The sequence below is a fragment of the Macaca thibetana genome, chromosome 12 (genome assembly GCF_024542745.1).
Source record: "Macaca thibetana thibetana isolate TM-01 chromosome 12, ASM2454274v1, whole genome shotgun sequence".
In the NCBI taxonomy this organism is placed as follows: domain Eukaryota; kingdom Metazoa; phylum Chordata; class Mammalia; order Primates; family Cercopithecidae; genus Macaca; species Macaca thibetana.
The window spans coordinates 65,448,760-65,470,855 of NC_065589.1; the positions used below are offsets into that span (position 1 = coordinate 65,448,760).

The window sequence follows — 22,096 nt, forward strand, 5'->3', positions numbered from 1 at the left end:
CAGGATGGAAATCCAGATCTGATAGACTTCATGGTTCATGCTCTTATATCAGTATGCTATGTTGCATGTACTTTGTAATAAAATCTCATTTAACTACAGTAATTTAGTCTCATAAATTTTAAATAAACCATATCTCTTCTTCTATTTCTATTTCTTTCTTTCTTTTTTTTTTTGAGACAAAGTCTCACTCCATCACCCAGGCTGGAGTGCAGTGGCACAATCTCGGCTCACCGCAATCTGTAATCTCTGCCTCCCTGCTTCAAGCGATTCTCGTGCTTTCGCCTCCCGAGTAGCTGGAATCACAGGCATGCACCACCACACCCGGCTAATTTTTGTATTTTTAGTAGAGACAGGATTTCAACATGTTGGTCGGGCTGGTCTTGAATTCCTGGCCTCAAGTGATCCACCCGCCTCAGCCTCACAAAGTGCTGGGATTACAGGTGTGAGCCACCACGCCCAGCCCAATCTTACAGTTCTTTGCTTACTTTATTATAATAAGTTTGTCCCTTCCTTAAATTCATACAGTTAGTGACTACCTACGGAGGTAGCCCAGTCTTTTAGATAAAAGTTCAAACCATTTTAAAAGGCATGAAAAGACCAAATTATCTCTCCAGCTACCCTGTAGTCCTTACCATTCTGCCCCTAGACCTACAGACTGTTCTACTCCACAATTAAACCTTAAATTCCAGTCATACTGAAAAACCGGCAGCCTCGTAATGAGGCAGACACGGCCCTTTCTCATTTCTAAGCCCACCAATATAATGGTCATTCTGAAGGGCAACTCCCCTCTTCTGTCTTCCCTCAACTTGACCTGGAATTATTTTCTTCTTATCAACCTCAAAGACCACTTTAGGTATGGCCTCTCTGGGGAAGCCTTTGTAAGCACCTATCAACTTCATCTTGTCTATATTTCTTCTGCATTTTACTTGATCATTTAATTTGTCATGCTGTTATATAATTGTCTGTTATTATCTGTCTCAAATGTCCCAGCATAATATCTAGCAACTAGAATTTTTAAAAGGCTGACTGATGGGAAAAAAAAAAAAAAGTATAATGTGGCTATTTGAAAAAAAATTATTTATATTTATAGAGTTGACTCCAACTATGTAAATATCAAAAAATGTAATGAACAATTATGAGTTTTAATGCCTATTTTTGTTATTCAACTTGACTTCCGATGGCAAAAAGTTATTTCTTCTAATTTGTAGATGATGCATTAGTATTAGAAGCCCCAGAATAATATAAAGTAACTACGTTATTTTAAATGAATTTAATATTATTTTTCTTATTACAAATATAGTTTTGTTTTTTCATAGAAGAGTATGCTGATCAGAAAAGGAATAAACTGAGTAAACTGGTGAGATATCTTGACAAAGGTCTGTCATTGGTTACCATGAAGAACATCTAAGCTATACTACTGGTCATCAGCCAAACAACTGATCTGTATTACATCACTAAGAAACATAGTTTATTATATTTTTCCCTCTTCGATGTTACTGTCAGATTAGAATTTAAGCCTAACATCTTAGTTTATTGTACCTGCTTTTTAATTTATGAATATGGCTAAATGTTACCAAAATATATCTTCTGCAGCTTGGACCACCTTCTGAAGTGAGTAATGAGCTCCTCTGTTAATCTAGAAATACTTGCTTATTTTTAACTTATTTCTCTGAATATAAGGAATGTCCCTCTCTCACTCTAAAAATTGAAAAATAAGCCCATGTTTACTTTATCCATACAATTCACCATGCCTACATAATAATTATTTTAAGGTTACTTCTTTCCAGATCTGCACAGGACTTAAATGTTTTAGATGAGATGAACTACATTCAAATCTACCCAGCATTAAGTAATCAAGCAAATGATACTATTTGTGTAGTGAAAACTTAAAAGACCAACAGAAGTTTAAAATATATGTGAACCAGCAGAATTTTAAATTCTACTTCTAAAAATCAAATAGTAATTAACTTTATAAAAGACATAATTATAGAAAGACAAGACAATAAGATAATGCTTTATCAATCCTTTCCCCCGATAATTCTGACAAAATTTAAGAATACTATAATACAAAATGTCAAAATAAACCATTTTAAATCCTGATGATCACTTTTCCTGAAACTCATGAAAAATTCTGAAATAAAAATTAAAAGATCAAGCTGTCTCTAGAAACATAAAAAAGCATAATGTAAGAGGAAATTTAATCAGATGTTCTCATAATAAAACTTTATAGTCTTAAAATAAAAATTTTAAAAACTCCTTAAACATATAAAACATGTCTTTCAAAGATCTGATGTCACAATATAAAGATTTTCACAAAACTGCATGACTAACCCATATTTTTTCTTAATAAATTTACAGTTATATTTACCTTCAGATCCCATGATGAAGTGATGGATATCAGGGCCTGTTGACATACGAGGTCCTTGACAGCTTTTTTCTATTATACCTCTAGGTGTTACCATTTTTATATGAACCACCTGTTTAATACAATACACGATGTAAATTCTAGACATCTGTTAGTGAATGTGTGTCTACGTACAGACATTCATATATATTTGTGTAAAACCTACTTTTAAAGTATTGGGTTAATAAATTGTGATGTTTTTAAGAATTCTAGTATCTTTTAGTAATTTTTAGACTAAAGTTAAATTTGTATATAACCTTAAAAGAGGGAAAAACCATTCTAAGATTGTACATCGCTTGATTTAAATTGGTTTAGGGATATTCATTATCTTAAGAACAACAGAATAACACATTTATTTAAACCAAATTTAGGGTTATCCATATGGCACAGAACTAAAGGACTCAAAAACTAAGCAATAATCATAATCTTGATGAAGCATATTATTCATGTCAGGCATGAATACTAGACAATTAGAATTCTAAGAAAAAAAAATTATTCTTGCTTTATCCCCACCTTCAATCCCACTTAGTAGAAAACAATGAAAATAATTAAATATTAACTAAGATCAGGTCAAAACTGGGATGAAGCAGCAGAAGCAATGACTGAGTTTTAAGAGAAGGAAAGAGATGTGTGACTCATCATACAAATGAGAAAGGAAGTACACTGGGGAAGGAGGATCACTGTAAAAATAGTTCCTGAGATCGGAATCAGAAGCGGTTAGGTAAAAATCCAACATATTTTTAGAATGAATTTTGGACAGATTAATAACAACAGTCTATTTATTATTGAAGGAAATGAGCAGAGAACATCAATAAGCAATTCACAAAATACAAAATAAAAATTGCCAATGAGGACCCTTTAAAAGTTTACATTCACTAGCAATTAACAAAATACAAAAACATAAATAAAACGTCCAGTAAAATACAAAGATTCTCATAGTGTTAGTGAGAATGTCAATTGGTACAAAATTTTTACAGGGCAATTTGGCTGTAAGGATCCAAACTCTAAAATGGATAAACTTCTTCATCCAACAAATCAACTAAAGGAGCTTACCCAAAGAAAATGATTACAGATGTATACCAAAGAAATTACTAAAAAGATTATTTTCCCTTTATTTTCTGTAATTTTGAAATCAAGAATAATTTAAATGTTCATTAAGAGGGAATTAAATAAACCATGCATTCTCAATAAAAGAATTATATAACTCTTTAAAAATGATGGTGCAAACCTGTTCATTTACATGTTAATATATTGATAACATAAAGAGCAGATTAAACACATATGGTCCTCTTTTTTATATTAAAAACTAGATATATTTATGTGCTTATTGTATGCCTAGAAACAGTTCTAGAAGTGATGGCACCAGCAGCTCATCTGGAGTGGCTGCTGCAAAGACTTCAGCTGCAGTGGGGGTGGCATGATCAGGGCTGTGCACTTCATAGAGTCAACAGGAGCCGGAAACAGGTCGAAGCCCCACCCCCTTCCTAGTTGGCAGAGCAAAAGCCTTGCACTCCTGAGTGCAGCTGCAGCAGCCCGGCTGTGGCTCTGGACCCAGGCATCCCTGTGCTCTTGGGGGCCAGGAGCACGCAGGAATCCCACCCTCCTGGACATAGCTGCAGCCACCCAGCTGTGGCTGCAGACCCAGGCATCGCTAGACTCTTGGGGGCCTGGGAATCCCCAGGCCCCTGCAGGCTCAGAAGTGCCTGCTTCCACTACCTGGCTTCTCTCCATTCTTGGAGAAAAACTGAGGCCGAGCCTGGACGCTGGTGCAATCCAGCCGGGTGTGTGCATGCTCAGGGCAGTGCTGACATGCCAGCCCCCTGCTGCCTCAGCCGCCTCCGGACTTTGGGCACCAATGAGCACAGAAGGGAGGATAAGTGGGGGTTGCGGGCAGCTTGGCACTGGCCTGCAGGAGGCCCTCAGCATGAACAGCCTGAGCATCTGGGAACCATAAACAGCTGTAGGAGGCAGACAGGCTCCTGGGCGGAAATGTGCGGTCCCTGGTGAAACCCCATCTTCAAGCCAGGGAGGGCCTGATGCCTGGGGGGCTGTGCTGCCAGTTCCATGGACCAGAGTGGGAACTTATGATGCTTATTCCAGGACTGCCCATAACCATCCATGGGCCAATCAGCACACACTTCCTCCTCTCTGAACCCCATAAAAACCCAGGACTCAGCCAGAATTGGGCAGATATCAGATGACCTGTCTGCAGAAAGGAGCTACCCACTGTGCATCTCCTCTCTGCTGAGAGCTGACACTCATCAGGACGCCCTGCTGACAGAGAGGAGCTACCCACTATGTGTCTCCTCTCTCCTGAGGGCTAAGCACTCATCAGGATGCTCTGCCTGTGGAAAGGAACTACCCACTGTGGGCTCTCTGCTGAGAGCTGGATGCTTGTCAAGATGGCCTACCTGTGAAAGGAGCTACCCAATACGGGTCTCCTCTGAGCTGTTTTGTCACTCGATAAAGCACCCCTTCACCTTGCTCACCCCACTTGTCTACATACCTCATTCTTCCTGGATGTGGGACAAAAATGCACGACTCGCCAAATGGCGGAGCTGAAAGAGCTGTAACAGAAACAGGGCTGAAACACACCCCTTGTTTGCCCCATGGAGGGCAATGAGAGGGAAAGACAGGTGAGAGAAGGAGAGAAGAGCTGTGGCCCAGACCTAGGAGCTCCCTGAGCCAGGGCTATGACACACTCTTTGGGGCTCTGCAGTCCCTGGCGTCTCCAAGCTTCCAGGCACCACCACATTCCCTGGTGCCAGCAACGGAAGCTGCCTGCAGTATGCCTGGTCCAGCCGCAGCCTTGCAGGGAGCCAATGCCTGGAGCCGCCCGTCCTGCCACAACTGGCGTCCCTGGCTATGCGCTGTGGCCAGACTCCACATTCACTCATTCACACACTCCTCACTGCTCTGTGCCTGGCTCGTCGTTGGCAAGCATGGGATCCAGACCAGTAGCATAAGCCAAGCATAGCCTGCCAGGCCGAGTGGGCTGAACAAGCCTAGTGGGCCCAAGCAAAACTTGGGCAAAGGTGCTGCCAGCCAGAGGTTTCTGGCTAAAAAACTGACATCCCAAGAATCCCATGACAGAAGGATGAATACAAAGATGTTAAAAGTGTTCAAAATGGTATGTATTTAATATACACATGACACTTAAAAAAAAAACAATAGGGTCTTGCTTTGTCACCCAGGCTGGAGTGCAGTGGTGGGATGATAGCTCACTGTAACTTCAAACTCCTGGGCTCAAGCAATTCTCCCACTCCAGCCTCCTGAGTAGCTAGAGCTACAGCATGTGCTACCATGCCCAGCTAATTTTTTAATTTTTTGTAGAGATGACGTCTTGCTATGTTGCCCAGCCTGGTCTCCAACTCCTGGCCTCAAGCCTTGTCCTCTCAAAGTGCTGGGATTACAGGTGTGAACTACCATGCCCAGCTATAGCATACATTTTTTACACTTCTGTAATTAATATTTTTAAATAAAAAACAAGTTTCTAATTGCTTGAATTGTCTATTCACAATTATAATTTTAAAAGAAGCATTTTCTTCAAAAATTCTTCAAAATGAAACGCTCACGGCATCATACTTTACTTTCTTTTGTGAAGATCCAGAATTTTTAGTTTGGTTTTGTCACTACAGAGGTCAATGTTTTTCCTTCTAATAGTGCTTCATAACTGAAGAATGTAGCAAGGCTCCTTTCACAGAAGCAATGGATTACCACTAATAGCGATGAGCTTCAGCTCTGTAACACTAGCATAAGAAAGTGTAATCAGATATGCTCAGGAAATTGGTTAGTGAAGAGACATTCACTAAATTAAGTATTTGAGATGGACTATTGTTGGAATTCCTTAAAATGACCTGGAAAACAAGTGGGAACCAGAATTTAAGATGAAAAGTTTATCCCACTGTACACAGACTTCTGATTCTTCAGATGTTAAAACTTTTAAATTTTTAAAAAATTTGGACTAAACAACTATCTTCAACTTTTTTCAAACAGTTAACTAAGCTATGAGCATCATTATTTACTGTGCTTTAATTAAATATTCACTGTTAAGAAGTATATTAACATGTTCCTTAATTTTTTTCATGGGTTCCATTGTAACCACACGTATTAAAAGACTATCAACTTTAGTAAAATTTTCACAAAAGCAAATAATATAAATTAAGACAGCTTCAGAGGATACTATATATTGCAGAGTTTAAAAATTTAAGTTAAAAATAAAATGTGCTGGCCAGGTGCGGTGGCTCATGCCTGTAATTCCAGTACTTTGGGAGGCTGAGGTGGGAGGATTACCTCAGGTCTGGAGTTCGAGACCAGCCTGGCCAACATGGAGAAACCCTGTCTCTACTAAAAATACAAAATGAGCTGGGCATGGTGGCGCATGCCTGTAATCCCAGCTCCTCTGGAGGCTGAGGCAGGAGAATCGCTTGAACTCGGGAGGCAAAGGTTGTGGTGAGCTGAGATTGCGCCATTGCACTCCAGCCTGGGCAACAAGAGCAAAATTCCGTCTCAAAAACAAACAAACAAACAAAAATAAAATAAAATAAAATGTGCTAAGTAATTATTAATGCAAACAATTACACTAGGATGTACACTTTTACTTTGTATCCCTTAAATATCTCCAAAAAATGATTAAATTACATGTTTTCGCAGTGCTAAAGGTAGCTGTTTACCAAATATTTGCTTAACATTGATAAAGTCCTTAATAATCCAATAGCAAAAGGATCAAATTTTCTCCCCAAAACTGAATTTAGATTATTTTAACTGCAAAAAGAAAAATGTGCTTTTCTAAATGTCCTGAATAAAGAAAAATAAATAGGATAATGGAAATATTTAAAAAGTATTATTCACAATATAGACAAAAGTTTTAAATTCCTTGGTGTTAACTATAAAGAACCAACATATTTTATTAAAGATTTAATATTCCTATCAACAAAGATATTGATGAAAATGTGGAAACTTTAGATTTCAAAAGCAAAGCTAAACAGCTCCAGGAATAATGTTGGGAACATCATTTAATAGTCTCAAATTAAAGTTCTTTTAAACTACTATGAAAATATTGACGATAAGGAAACAACATTTATGAAGCACCTACTACACACCAGAGAATTTGAGTTTTCATTTTATGTCCTTTACTCCTCACAATAATTCTATGCAGCAAATATCATTATTCTATTTTACAGAAGAGGAAACTGAAGTTTAGAAAGGTAAACCAATTTGTACAAATTCACACAACTAATCACTGAAAAAGCTACAAATGGAACAAATGATACCTAATCCCTAACTAGGGTGCCCAGAATTTTATAGTATTATTATACTAACTCCCAGCAAAGTGGCACCATATCAGCTACAAAAAGTAGTGTGAACATAAAACATGACAGGTCATACCACTACTTGGTAGAACAATTTCAATCAGCCTTTTTAATTCTATACAGGAAAAATTATTTTCAGAAAAATGCAAAATCTCCTAAGGAAACAAAGTAGCAACAATGAAATCATCTAAGTAAATGGACTAAAATCGTGGTAGAGTTGAAGACTTCATTTCCACAAGCCTTGTAAAATAATATTTGTATACAGACATCCCTCAGTATCGCCAAAGAACTGATTCTAGGACCTTCAAGGATACCGAAATCCATAGTACTCAAGTCCCTTACATAAAACAGCACAGTATTTGCATAACACCTATGCACATCCTCTCACATGCTTTAAATCATTTTAGAATATTTATGAATATCTAATACAATGTAAATACTATGTAAATTGTTGTTCTACTGTACTTTTTGTATTATTTTCCTTGTGGTATTGTTATTTTTTTTTTCCAAATATTTTTGAGCTGCATTTGGTTGAATCTGTGGATACGAAACCAGTGGATATAGAGAGCTGACTGTATTTCATGAGCTGGATACTGTGAAACATCTACAAAGCTTAAAACGTAGTCGCCTGAAAAGGGGCATCCTTAAATAATGACCACAGTTGTGTTTTGGTTAACTTTCTACTATACATGTTCAATGTTATTATAGTCAAAAGGAGTATACTTATGGGAGGGGGGATCTACTGTCCAACTCTTTTTTTTTTTTTTTTTTGAGATGCAGTCTCACTCTGTCGCCCAGGCTGGAGTGCAGGGGCACAATTTCAGTTCACTGCAAGCTCCGCCTCCCAGGTTCACACCATTCTCCTGCCTCAGCCTCGCAAGTAGCTGGGACTACAGGCGCCCGCCACCACGTCCGGCTAATTTTTTTTTGTATTTTTAGTAGAGACAGGGTTTCACCGTGTTAGCCAGCACAGTCTCAATCTCCTGACCTCATGATCCGCCTGCCTCGGCCTCCCAAAGTGCTGGGATTACAGGCATGAGCCACCGTGCCTGGCCCCAACTGTTAATTTTTAAAGGCTTCTAATCATTTTGTAATATCTATATACTAATCAATTATTACATAACTAGAAAAATATTTACCAGGTCCTCGATATTGCCATAGATATTCTTCTTCATGCCTGATGCCCGAGTAGATACCCATCCTCCTACAGTACTGAACTCCAGGGAATCTGGTTCATGACCTGTACAATAACCACTTTCTTTAAGCTGAAAAACAAAAATGTAACATTTTACAGTGAAAATGGTCCCATTACACACAGCATTCAACACATTAACTCCTCTCACTTTAAAATTTCCATGTCATTGATATTTGAATTTATTAATTCCTACATAGCAAAAAAAAAAAGATACTTTCATCACACTAGTCCTAAAAATTTTTTTTAAGCTTTTGCCTACTGGAAAATGTTACAAAATTGAAAAATGTAGTCTAAAAGAAGTTCTAGTTTTCACAGGTTCACCAGATAATCATACTCCTTACATCCTTTTGTTTTAAGGCCAGCTGTTCTTCCCCACTTTTCTACAAAGAGGTAATTTAAATATATGGAGATTGGATTATGTTTAATTAACTGCCAACTTTACCTAAACACTTTCAATAAATAAAGCACTTAATCTCTTGTTCTCTCTACCCTAATGTAATATGCAGCAGGCCTGCAGAAAATCTGAGCAAATTGCCTGTATTTAATTCTCTCAAGGAGTCATGTGTTTTAATGTACAGGCATCTGGCTAGGTTTCCTGCATGTAATACTGTCATTTACTTGTGATGCAGATCATGCATTACTGTACATTAAATAGTCACTTGTTTCTCATTTTTCTACGTTATCTTGGCTTTGCCATCTGCACAGCACCTGAGATTGAATAGATGCCCTTTATTGCAACACCACCAAAGCCATTCCAGTGAAATCATTTTAAAGACTCAGCCATCTCTTCTCAAACGGTACAGACACCACCATCTGCATACCCGCTGTCTGCTGCACTCAAGCCCATCAATCTGTGTTGACCATTTTGATAGTCATCCAGTTAAGCAACTGTTCTATTTTTCAAGTAAGCCACGCAGAGATGTAGAATATATCAGCCACATCTGTATATTTGTATTTAAGTATGGTGTGAAAGTTGTAATCCGAAATATGAAAGCCTATCAGGTTAAATATAATTTGTTAGGTTTTGCATATCAGCAATACAAATTCTCTATCTATTCTAATTTTGCTGCTAGGAAAACAAGATTTTAAAAGACATCAACTGTTATATAATAAAAGTTTCTCCACTAAATATTCAGTATGTTATTTAGATTTAAGAGGTTAATATCCATCTATAAAAAAGAAGCTTAAATGGCTGAAGAGCCATTTATTTATGATAAATGAAGATTATCAGACTGTTACATAATATTTCTTCCCTAACTCCATCTCCAAACAAAATACTACAAATTATTTTCTCTTAAAACTCTACTGTTCCTCAATTTTCTTTTAAAACATAACCTTTTACTCAATTTTATGAAATTGGGAAAAGAAGAAAAGATATTCATGGAGCCCTAAGATGTACCAGGTACAGCAAAGACAGGTTTCACATACTCTCATGACAAAACAAACTTCGACATTATACAGAAGCAAATCATTTAGTACACACTTTAACTATTTCTTTTTTTTTTTTTTTGTAGGTGTGTTAATTCATTTAATCTGCTCAACAACCCTATGAAGCTGACATATTATTATTCCTATTTCCACAGATGGGAAACAGTTAAATCACTTGTTTTAACTGATGGTTCCCCAAGTGGTACCTCTTACTTGCATTGTTTTTATTATTATACTTTAAGTTCTGGGTTACACGTGCAGAACGTGCAGTTTTGTTACATAGGTATACATGTGACATGGTGGTTTGCTGCACCCATCAACCCATCATCTACATTAAGTATTTCTCCTAATGTTATCCCTCCCCTAGCCTCCCACCCCATTGCAGGCCCTAGTGTGTGATGTTCCCCTCCCTGTATCCATGTGTTCTCATTGTTCAACTCACACTTATGAGTGAGAACATGTGGTGTTTGGTTTTCTGATCTTATGACAGTTTGCTGAGAATGATGGTTTCCAGCTTTATCCCTGTCCCTGCAAACGACATGAACTCATCCATTTTTATGGCTGCATAGTATTCCATGGTGTATATGTGCCACATTTTCTTAATCCATTCTATCATTGATGGACATTTGGGTTGGTTCCAAGTCTTCCCTATTGTGAATAGTGATGCAATAAACATACATGTGCATGTGTCTTTATCGTAGGCTGATTTATAATCCTTCGGGTATATGCCCAATAATGGGATTGCTGGGTCAAATGGTATTTCTAGTTCTAGATCCTTGAGGAATTGCCACACCGTCTTCCACAATGGTTGAACTAATTTACACTCCCACCAACAGCATAAAAGCATTCCTATTTTTCCACAACCTCTCCAGCATCTGTTGTTTCCTGACTTTTTATTGATCACCATTCTAATTGGCGTGAGATGGTATCTCATTGTGGTTTTGATTTGCATTTTGCTAATGACCAGTGATGATGAGCATTTTTTTTTATGTCTGTTGGCTGCATAAATGTCTTCTTTTGAAAAGTGTCTGTTCATATCAGTTGCATATTTTTCGACAGGGTTGTTTTTTTCTTGTAAATTTGTTTATGTTCTTTGTAGATTCTGGATATTAGCCCTTTGTCAGATGGATAGATTGCAAAAATTTTCCCCCATTCTGTAGGTTGTCTGTTCACTCTGATGATAGTTTCTTTTGCTGTGCAGCAGCTCTTTAGTTTAATTAGACCCCATTTATCACTTTTGGCTTTTGTTGCCATTGCTTTTGGTGTTTTAGACATGAAGCCTTTGCCCATGCCTATGTCCTGAATGGTATTGCCCAGGTTTTCTTCTAGGATTTTTATGGTCCTAGGTCTTACGTTTAAGTCTTTGATCCATCTTGAGTTGATTTTTGTATAAGGTGTAAGGAAGAGGTCCAGTTTCAGTTTTCTGCATATGGCTAGCCAGTTTCCCAACATCATTGCTTAAATAGGGAATCTTTCCCCCATTGCTTGTGTGTATCCGGTTTGTCAAAGATCAGATAGTTGTAGATGCATAGTGTTATTTCTGAGGCCTGCGTTCTTTCCCATTGGTCTATATATCTGTTTTGGTACCAGTACCATGCTGTTTTGGTTACTGTAGCCTTATAGTATAGTTTGAAGTCAGGTAGCGTGATGCCTCCAGCTTTATTCTTCTTGCCCAGGATTGTCTTGGCTACGTGGGCTCTTTTTTGGTTCCATATGAAGTATAAAGTAGTTTTTTCCAATTCTGTGAAGAAAGTCAGTGGTAGCTTGATAGGAATAGCATTGCATCTATAAATTACTTTGGGCAGTATGGCCATTTTCATGATATTGATTCTTCCCATCCATGAGCATGGAATGTTTTTGCATCTGTTTGTGTCCTCTTTTATTTCCTTGAGCAGTGATTTGTAGTTCTCCTTGAAGAGGTCCTTCACATCCCTTGTAAGTTGTATTTGTACGTATTTTATTCTCTTAGTAGCAACTGTGAATGGGAGTTCACTCATGATTTGGCTCTCTGTTTGTCTGTTATTGGTGTATAGGAATGCTTGTGACTTTTGCACATTGATTTTGTATCCTGAGACTCTGCTGAAGTTGTTTATCAGCTTAAGGAGATACTGGGCTGAGGCGATGGGGTTTTCTAAATATACAATCATGTCATCTGCAAACAGAGACAATTTGACTTCCTCTCTTCCTATCTGAATACCCTTTATTTCTTTCTCTTGCCTGATTGCCCTGGCCAGAACTTCCAATACTATGTTGAATAGGAGTGGTGAGAGAGGGCATCCTTGTCTTGTGCCAGTTTTCAAAGGGAATGCTTCCAGTTTTTGCCCATTCGCTATGATATTGGCTGTGGGTTTGTCATAAATAGCTCTTAATATTTTGAGATACGTTCCATCGATACCTAGTTTATTGAGAGTTTTTAGAATGAAGGGGTGCTGAATTTTATCGAAGGCCTTTTCTGCATCTATTGAGATTATCATGTGGTTTTTGTCATTGGTTCTGTTTCTGTGATGGATTATGTTGGTTGATTTGCATATGTTGAACCAGCCTTACATCCCAGGTATGAAGCCAACTTGCTTGTGGTGGATAAGGTTTTTGATGTGCTGCTGGATTTGTTTGGTTTGTCAGTATTTTATTGAGGATTTTCGTATCAATGTTCATCAGGGATGTTGGTCTGAAATTTTCTTTTTTTGTTGTGTCTCTGCCCGGAATAGTTTCAGAAGGAATGGTACCAGCTCCTCTTTGCATCTCTGGTATAATTCGGCTGTGAATCCATCTAGTCCTGTACTTTTTTTGGTTGGTAGGCTATTAATTACTGCCTCAATTTCAGGACTTCTTATTGGTTTATTCAGGGATTTGACTTCTTCCTGGCTTAGACTTGGGAGGGTGTATGTGTCCAGGAATTTATCCATTTCTTCTAGATTTTCTAGTTGATTTGTGTAGAGGCGTTTATAGTATTCTCTGATGGTAGTTTGTATTTCTGTGGGATCAGTGGAGATATCCCCTACAGATTTTTTTATTGCATGTATTTGGTTCTTCTCTCTTTTCTTCTTTATTAGTCTGGCTAGCGGTCTATTTTGTTGATATTTTCAAAAAACAGTTCCTGGATTCATTGATTTTTTGAAGGGTTTTTTGTGTCTCTATCTCCTTCAGTTCTGCTCTGATCTTAGTTATTTCATGTCTTCTGCTAGCGTTTGAATTTGTTTGCTGTTGCTTCTCTAGTTCTTTTAATTTTGATGTTAGGGTGTCAATTTTAGATCTTTCCTGCTTTCTCTTGTGGGCATTTAGTGCCATAAATTTCCCTCTACACACTGCTTTAGATGTGTCCCAGAAATTCTGGTACATTGTGTCTTCGTTCTCACTGGTTTCAAAGAACAGCTTTATTTCTGCCTTCATTTAGTTATTTATCCAGTAGTCATTCAAGAGCAGGTTGTTCAGTTTCCATGTAGTTGTGCAGTTTTGAGTGAGTTTCTTAATCCTGAGTTCTAATTTGATTGCACTGTGGTCTGAGAGACTGTTATGATTTCTGTTCTTTTGCATTTGCTGAGGAGTGTTTTACTTCCAATTATGTGGTCAATTTTAGAATAAGTGCAATGAGGTACTGAGAAGAATATATATTCTGTTGATTTGGGGTGGAGAGCTCTGTAGATGTCTATTAGCTGTGCTTGGTCCAGAGCTGAGTTCAAGTCCTGAATATCCTTGTTAATTTTCTGTCTCATTGACCTGTCTAGTATTGACAGTGGGGTGTTACACTTTATTTCTATCAGTATATCCAATATTATATATACTATTAATTTGTTTATTTTGTCTGGGAGGTTACTTCATTACCTTCTCCAATTACAAGAAGGTACTATATACCAGGAATTGTGTAAAGCAAAAGATAAAGATACCAAAAAAAACAGATGTTCCCCATGCTGAAGGAGCTCTACCACACCACTTTAAATTTACTTCTTTAAAATCTTACTAACTTCCTACTAAATAAGTGAAGAAAGTGTAATGGTTGAAAACCTGGGTTTTTCTTGCCAAAAAGTTTAAGAAAACAAACAAAAATCCCTGGGTTTGAAACTTGTCATTTATTGTTGCTAGAAAATTCGCATACCACAGTATACCACAATATGCAAATTTAGTGAGGAACAATTGCTGGTGCATAGTAAGTGCTTAATAAATGGTATCTAAGATCATATACATTTGGCCACTTTCTCCTTTAAAGGTCTATGTCTCTGTTAATGCCATTAGCTGGTAAGAAAAATTTGCTGAAGAAAGGTCCACAGATTTACTCATACAATTAATCAAACATTCATCCCCCACGTTCCCTGAGGAAGTGTCTCACTCTGTCTCACAAACTGGAGTATAATGGCACAATCATGGCTCATTGCAGCCTCAAATCCTGGGCTCAAGCATTCCTCCTGCTTTGGCCTCCCAAAGTGCTAGAATTATAGTCATAAGCCACCATGCCTGACTCAAGATTTCTTTTTTAATAAAATAACATCTCTGCCCCATACTATGCTAGATAAAAATAACTGTGTTCATTAACCATTTACCATGTGCCATGAAGCTCTACGGGAATAAAAACTTTATCTCACTTGTGTTCCAATTCAATACTGAAACAACAAATATTTATTGACTATGAGTTGAGCTTCAGATATATCACTTTAAAAATCCCTAAATTATGGTGTTTATATTATAGAGAAATATTGAGAAAAATGTATATGCTGCTAAAAAAAAAAAAAGGAGAAATAGTAAAGGAAACTGAAATTAGTAAGAATCATCATTAAATTATACAGAAAAATTAGAAGTGTGATGAAAAAAATAAAAAGCAAAGCAGGAACTTCCCCCTCTACCCAAACTGAAGTAAAAGGAACTAGGATTTACCCTCCTACCTAAAAAGACTAAAACACAGAAAAATAGAAGAAACAGGCAGGCATGGTGGCTCACGCCTGTAATCCTAACACTTTAGGAGGCTGAGGTGGGAGGATCACTTGATGCCAGGAGCTCAAGACCAACCTGGACAACATAGCGAGACCCCATTCCTGTATTTTAAAAAAGAAAAAAAAAAGTTTTCAAACACTGAACATGCAGTCAGGAAGGATGGTGATCCCTATGAGAAAGTAAACAAAGGTGGTGAGCACTGTGACTTGACCCTAGTTTAGCACTCCACGGAAACAGAATCCAGGCTGAACTTGGCAAACACTGAGTTGAGATTGAGCATAGTGCTGTGGGCAATCAAGGCATTTAGAGTTCATAGGAAAAAGTACAGAAAAAAGCAGCACAAAGAAAGATGCCTGGAGAGCTGCAGAGCATACCCCTCAGGTCTTCAGCAGAGTACTGAAACGTAAATGCAAGTGAGTGAAATACCAAAGATCAGAGGAAGAAATAATCTAGATGGATTAGAGCACGGGTGTCCAATCTTTTGGCTTCCCTGGGCCACACTGAAAGAAGAAGAATTGTCTTGGGCCACCCATAAAATACACTAACACTAACAATAGCTGACGAGCTTAAAAAAAAAAAAGGTCTATGCATAATTTTCATGATATCTGCCACCAAAGTCCTCACATTCAAAGGGTTGGACACCAGTAGATTAGAGAACAGTGCCAGCACTCACAGAGGGCCAGAAACAATACCTGTTTCCACTAGCCCAAGTGAGAAAACTCTTAATTCATAGAATATTAGGTAGGATACCCAAGAATGTCATACCACAATAGTGGAAAATAATTAGCCTCAGACTGAAAAAAGCAAAAGATCATAAAAGCAACAACTAAAGGATCAACTGTTTCCAAATAAGTGCATCCCAGGAAAAAAACTGAAGAATATTTGTAGAATTGAAAAACATCAAAATTCACAATGGCTACCATCTAATCAAAAATTACCATTCAAAATTAAAAATATAAAATTAAAAATAAAAATAAAAAATATATACATATAATAAAAATAAAATTAAAAAATAAAAATTATCAAGCTACAAAGAAGTGGGAAAACACCCCATAATCATTATGGGGTGAAAATCAAAACCAATCCAGAACTAACACACATGTTAGACACAGCTGACAAGAACATTAAAACAGTTATTATAATTGTATTCCATATGTTCAAAAAGTTAAGTAGAGACATGCAACATATAAAAAGACCCAAATTAAACATCTGGAGATGAAAAATATAATGTCTGAAATTAAAAATATATTTAATGGGATTAAGAGCAGAAAAGACATAGCAAAATAAAACAGTAGTGAACTTCAAGACATGGCAACAGGAACTAAAAGAAAAAAATGAAAAGAGTAGCAGTGAGCTGTGGAACTTCAAGAGCCTAATAAGTGAGTAAACAGAGTCCCTAAAGGTCGGCGGGGAGGGGGGTTTGTTGGATAGTTGAAGAAATAATGGACAAAGTTTGTCAAAATTAGATGAAAACTATAAAGCCACAAATCAAAAAAGCTTAACAAATCCTCAACAAAAGAAACACAGAGAAAAACTACACCAAGGTCCATGACAATCAAATTGCTCAAACCAGTAATAACACGAAAATCTTAAAAGTAGCCAGAGGGGGCCAGGCACAGTGACTCACGCCTGTAATCCCAGCACTTTGGGAGGCTTAGGCGGGCGAAATCACCTGAGGTCGGGAGTTTAAGACCAGCCTGACCAACATGGAGAAACGCCGTCTCTACTAAAACTACAAAATTAGCCGGGCATGGTGGCTCATGCCTGTAATCCCAGCTACTCAGGAGGCTGAGGCGGGAGAATCACTTGAACCCAGGAGGCAGAGGTTGGGACGCACTCCAGCCTGCTGGGCGACAGAGCGAGACTGTCTCAAAAAAAAAAAAAAAAAAAAAAATTACTACTGATTTTCTTAGACATGATAATGGTATTGTAGTTATAAAGAAGAACACTATTCTTCTGTTTTTAGGAGATGGTGCTGAAGTATTTAGGTTAAGCATCATAAAGTCTGCAACCTAGGCTGGGTGTGGTGGCTCATGCCTATAATCCCAGCATTTTGGGAGGCTGAGGTGGGGGATCACCAGAGGTCAGGAGTTTTAGACCAGCCTGACCAACATGGTGAAACCCCATCTCTACTAAAAATATAGTATTAGCCAGGCATGTGGTGCATGCCTGTAATCCTAGTTACTCTGGAGGCTGAGGCAGGAGAATCACTTGAACCTGGGAGGCGGAGGTTGCAGTGAGCCGAGATCGTGCCATTGCACTCCAGCCTGGGCAACAAGAGCGAAACTCTGTCTCAAAGGAAAAAAAAAAAGTAGCCAGTGGGGAAAAAAACATATTACATACACAGAAACAAAGACAAAGATAATATCAGATATCTCATGAAAAGCAATAAAGTGAGGTAACAGTGGAGCAACATCTTTGTACTGCTGAAAGACTATCTACAATTATATACTCACTTCAAATATCTTCTTTAAAAACAAAGGTGAAAGAAAGACATTTTCAGACAAAATTAGAATTTGCCAACAGGAGACCCACACTAAAGTCATGTTAAAAGAAGTCCTTCAAGCAGAAGGCAAATAACATCAGACAAAATTAAGGGTATTGGAAAGGTTAACTAGATGGGTAAATACACAAGATACTTTCATATTATTTAAATTTTTTAAATGATACTGCAAAGTGTTACAGTATCACTCAAAGGTAGCTGATACAAGTTAAAGATGTATACTACAAATCCTAAAAACAAAACAAAAATTTAAAGCTACTAAAGAAACTAAAGAGATAAAACATATCATTTTTTTAAAATCCCAAAAAGGCAGTAAAAGAGGAAAAGAAAAACAAAAACAGATGGGAAATACAGAAAATGAATAGTAAGATGACAGATTTAAACTAAACCACAATAAATCACACTGAAGATAAATGATCTAAACACCTCAATGAAAAGGTAGTGATTGTCAAATTAGATAAAAAGAAAAGAACCAATTATATGCTGCCTATAAGAAAAACATTCTAAATATAAAGATACAAACTAATTAAAAGTAAAATAATGGAAAAAGCAAAAAGATATGCTAAGAAAACTCCAATAGCTATTTTAATATCAGAAAAAGCAGATTTCAGAGCAAAGCATGTTATCACAAATAAAGGAGGTCATTTCATAATGACAAAAGGGTCAATTAATCAAGAAGCCATAACAATCCTGAACATTTATCCCCCTAATAATCGAGCTTTAAAATATACCAAGCAAAAATAGAACTACAAGAAGAAATATACAAATCTACAATTATTGTTGGAGGTTTTAATATCCCCCTTCAATAACTGACAGAACAAGTAGACAGAAAATAAAAAATATAAGATATCTGAATTACATTATAAGTCAATCTCACCTAACAGACATTTAAAGACTACTCCACCAAACAGCAGCAGGAAAGCACATTCTTTGCAAGTGCACATGGAACATTTTAAAAATAGGCTGTACTGTGGGCCATAAAACAAGTAGCAATAAATTTGAAAGGATTCAAGTCATATCAAGTATGTTTTCTGAACACAACAGAATATAGAAATCAATGACAGAAAGATATCTGGAAAAATCCCAAAATAATTGGGAACTAAATAACATATATACATGGTGAGTAAACCATGGATCAAAGAAAAAAATCAAAAAAGTAGAAAATATTTTCAAATTAATGAAAATAAATATATCAAAATTTGTGGCATGTCACTAAAGCAATAATTGGGAAAAAAAATTAGCACTGATTTTCTACTTTAGAAAATAAGACTGAACTCAAATAAATTACTTCAACTTAACCTCTACTATAAGACACAAAATAACATTTTCTTTCACAAATCCATCATCCATTCCTAATTAAAACTCTATAAACTAACACAAGAAAGGGACTTCTTCAACTTGATAAAGGGTATCTACAAAAAACACCTATAGTTAACAAATACTTAATAGTAAAGGACTGAACACATCTCTCCTAAATCAGGAACAAGTCTCACTTATTTTCAACATTATCTGGCCGGTACAATCAGGTGAGAAAAAGAAAAAAAGGCAAACAGATTGGAAAGAAAGAAAGAAAACTGTTCTTACTCACACACAACATAGCCATCTATGTAAAAAATCCAACGAGATATACAAAAAAATGCTTGTTAAAATTTAGTGAATTTAGTAAAGTTGCAGGATATAAGATCAGTATTTTAAAAAACTGTATTTTTATGCACTATTAAAGAACAACCAGAAACTGACAATTTTTAAAAATACCAATTACAACAGCACCAAAAAATATGTACTCCTTAGGGACAAATCCTATTTTTAAAAATATACGAGGCCAGGTATGGTGGCTCATACTGATAATCCCAACACTTTGGGAGGCCAAGGTGGAATGATAGGTTGAAGCAAGAAGTTTGAGACCAGTCTGGGCAATATGGCAAGGTCCTGTTTCCAGAAAAATTTAAAAATTAGCCAAGCATGGTGGCACATGCCTAGCTACTGGGGAGGCTGCAGCAGGAGGGTCATTTAAGCCCAGGAGTTTGAGCTTACAGTGAGCTATGATGGTGCCACTAGACTCCAGCCTGGACAACAGAATGAGATCTTGAAAGAAAGAATGAAAGACACGTACTTAGAAAACCGTAAGACACTCTTGAGAGAAATTACAGACCTACAAAAAATTAAAGATATACCATGTTCATGGGTCAGGTCAGAAGAATCTAAACTGTTATGCTGTCAGTCTCCTCAAACTGATATATAGAGTCAATGCAACCCCAATCAAAATCCCAATGGGACTTTTTCTTTTTTTTAACAGAAACTAGCATACAAAGAACCTAGAACAGCCTAAACAACTTTCAAAAAAATACTTATGATAAAGCTATAGTAATCCAAAGAGTATGGTATTAGCACAGAGACAGACATATATAGAGTCCAGAACTAGAAGCAGACATATATAGACAACAGATTTTTTTTTAAATGATGGTGCAAAGTCAACTCAGTGAAGAAAGGATAATCTTTTCTAATAAATGGTGCTGAACAATTGGATATCCATATGCAAAAATCATTAACGTCAATCCAGTTTTACACCATATACAAATAATAACTCAGAAATCTTCAAAACTGATCAGAGACCTAAATGTAAGACTAAAAATTATAAAACTCAAATGGGAGAAAATCTCTACAACCTTGCATTATGATACAATAGCAGAAGCATGATACAAAGACAAATTAATACACTGGGCTTCATTAAAATTAAAAACAGCTGGTCTTCTATAGATACTGTAAGAAAATGAAGAGAGAAACCACAGACTGAGAGAAAATATTTGCAAAGCATATACCTGAAAAAAGACTTATTCCCAGAATAAATAAAGAATTCCAAAACTCAATAGTAAGAAAACAACCCAATCTTAAAATTGGGCAAATAATTTAAGGAGAACTTCACCAATAAAGATATATGGATGGCAAATAAGCACATGAAAAGATGTTCAACATCACTAGTGATTAGAGAAATACAAATTAAAACTACAATGAGGCCAGGGGCCCGTGCCTATAATCCCAACACTTTGGGAGGCCAAGGTGGGCAGAACACTTGAGCCCAGGAGTTCGGGACCAGCCTGGGCAACATGGCAAAAAAATTCCATCTCTACAAAAAAATATAAAAATTAGCCAGGCATGGTGGCACTTGCCTGTGGTCTCAGTTACTCAGGAAGCTGAAGCGGGAGGATTGCCTAAGCCCAGGGAGGTCAAGGCTGCAGTGAGCCATGATCGTGCCACTGCACTCCGGCTCGGGCAGCAGGGTGAGACTCTGTCTCAAAATAAAAAAAAACAAAACAAACCTACAATGAGATACTACTATGCACCTACTAAAGTTTAGACTAAAATTAAAAAGACTAACAATACAAAGTATTGGCAAGGATATGGAGAAACTGAACTCTTATACAGTGCTGGTGGAAATATAAATGATATAATCACTCTGGGAAAAAACTTCATAGTTTCCCAAGAAGGTAAATATATATCTACCATTTTGATCTATTCATTCAATTTCCAGTTACTTACCAAAAGGAAATGGAAGTATATGTCTACACAAAAACCTGCACACGAGTGTTCATAGCAGCTTCATTTGTAATAGCCCAAAACTAGAAATAATCCAAGTGTTCATCAACAGGTGAAAGTATAAACAAAACAGTGGCATATCTATACAATGGAATACTGCTGAGCAATAAAAAGAAATGAACTACTGATAAATGCAACAATATGGCTGAATTTCAAAATAATTATGCCTAGTGAAAGAAGCCAGACCCCCCTCCCACACATGCTGTAGGATTCCACTTTATTAAAATTGTAGGGAATTTAAACAAATCTACAGTGACAGAAAGCAAATCAGTGATTGCTGGGGGGTTGCTTAAGGGTTGTGGGTGGGAGTGGGGAAGGGAAGGAATATAAATGAGCAAGAGGAAAACTTGGGGTGGGTGGATATCCTCATTATATTGATTGTGATGATGGTTTCATGGTTATATTCATGTGTCAAAATGCATCAAATTGTACACATTAAATTATACATATTAGATGATAATTATATCTCAAGCTATTATAAAGCAACATAAAACAAAAATCTATGACTGCAAAGATTGTGGCCCAAGCTGCCTAAGGAATTGAATTCCATCTCCTGAAGAGAAGAAGGCTACAGAACAGACACATTTTGGAGGCAAGATTGCAAAATTTTCCTTTAAAAATTCAGTTTTTAAAATGCGGAGTTTGAAATGTCTGTAAACACGCAAATGGAGATATCAATTAGGCGAGTGGCTATATCAGTTCAGGAAAGAAGTCTAGGATGATAATATAAATTTTGG

General features: G+C 36.9%; 2 protein-coding genes across 3 annotated transcripts in view; one reads left to right on the forward strand and one right to left on the reverse strand.

Annotated features, from left to right (window-relative positions):
* Nucleotides 1-22,096, forward strand: part of NFE2L2 (NFE2 like bZIP transcription factor 2) — a 598,880-nt gene that overhangs the window by 359,821 nt on the left and 216,963 nt on the right. The window lies entirely within an intron of this gene.
* The window catches only part of AGPS (alkylglycerone phosphate synthase), a 160,067-nt gene that overhangs the window by 76,654 nt on the left and 61,317 nt on the right, over nt 1-22,096 (reverse strand). For both annotated transcript variants that reach the window (XM_050750550.1, XM_050750551.1), the window contains exons 9-10: nt 8,856-8,981; nt 2,369-2,477 (exon numbers count right to left, since the gene is read on the reverse strand). In XM_050750550.1, coding sequence (XP_050606507.1) covers nt 2,369-2,477; nt 8,856-8,981 — 235 coding nt within the window. The remainder of the gene's footprint in view (nt 1-2,368; nt 2,478-8,855; nt 8,982-22,096) is intronic.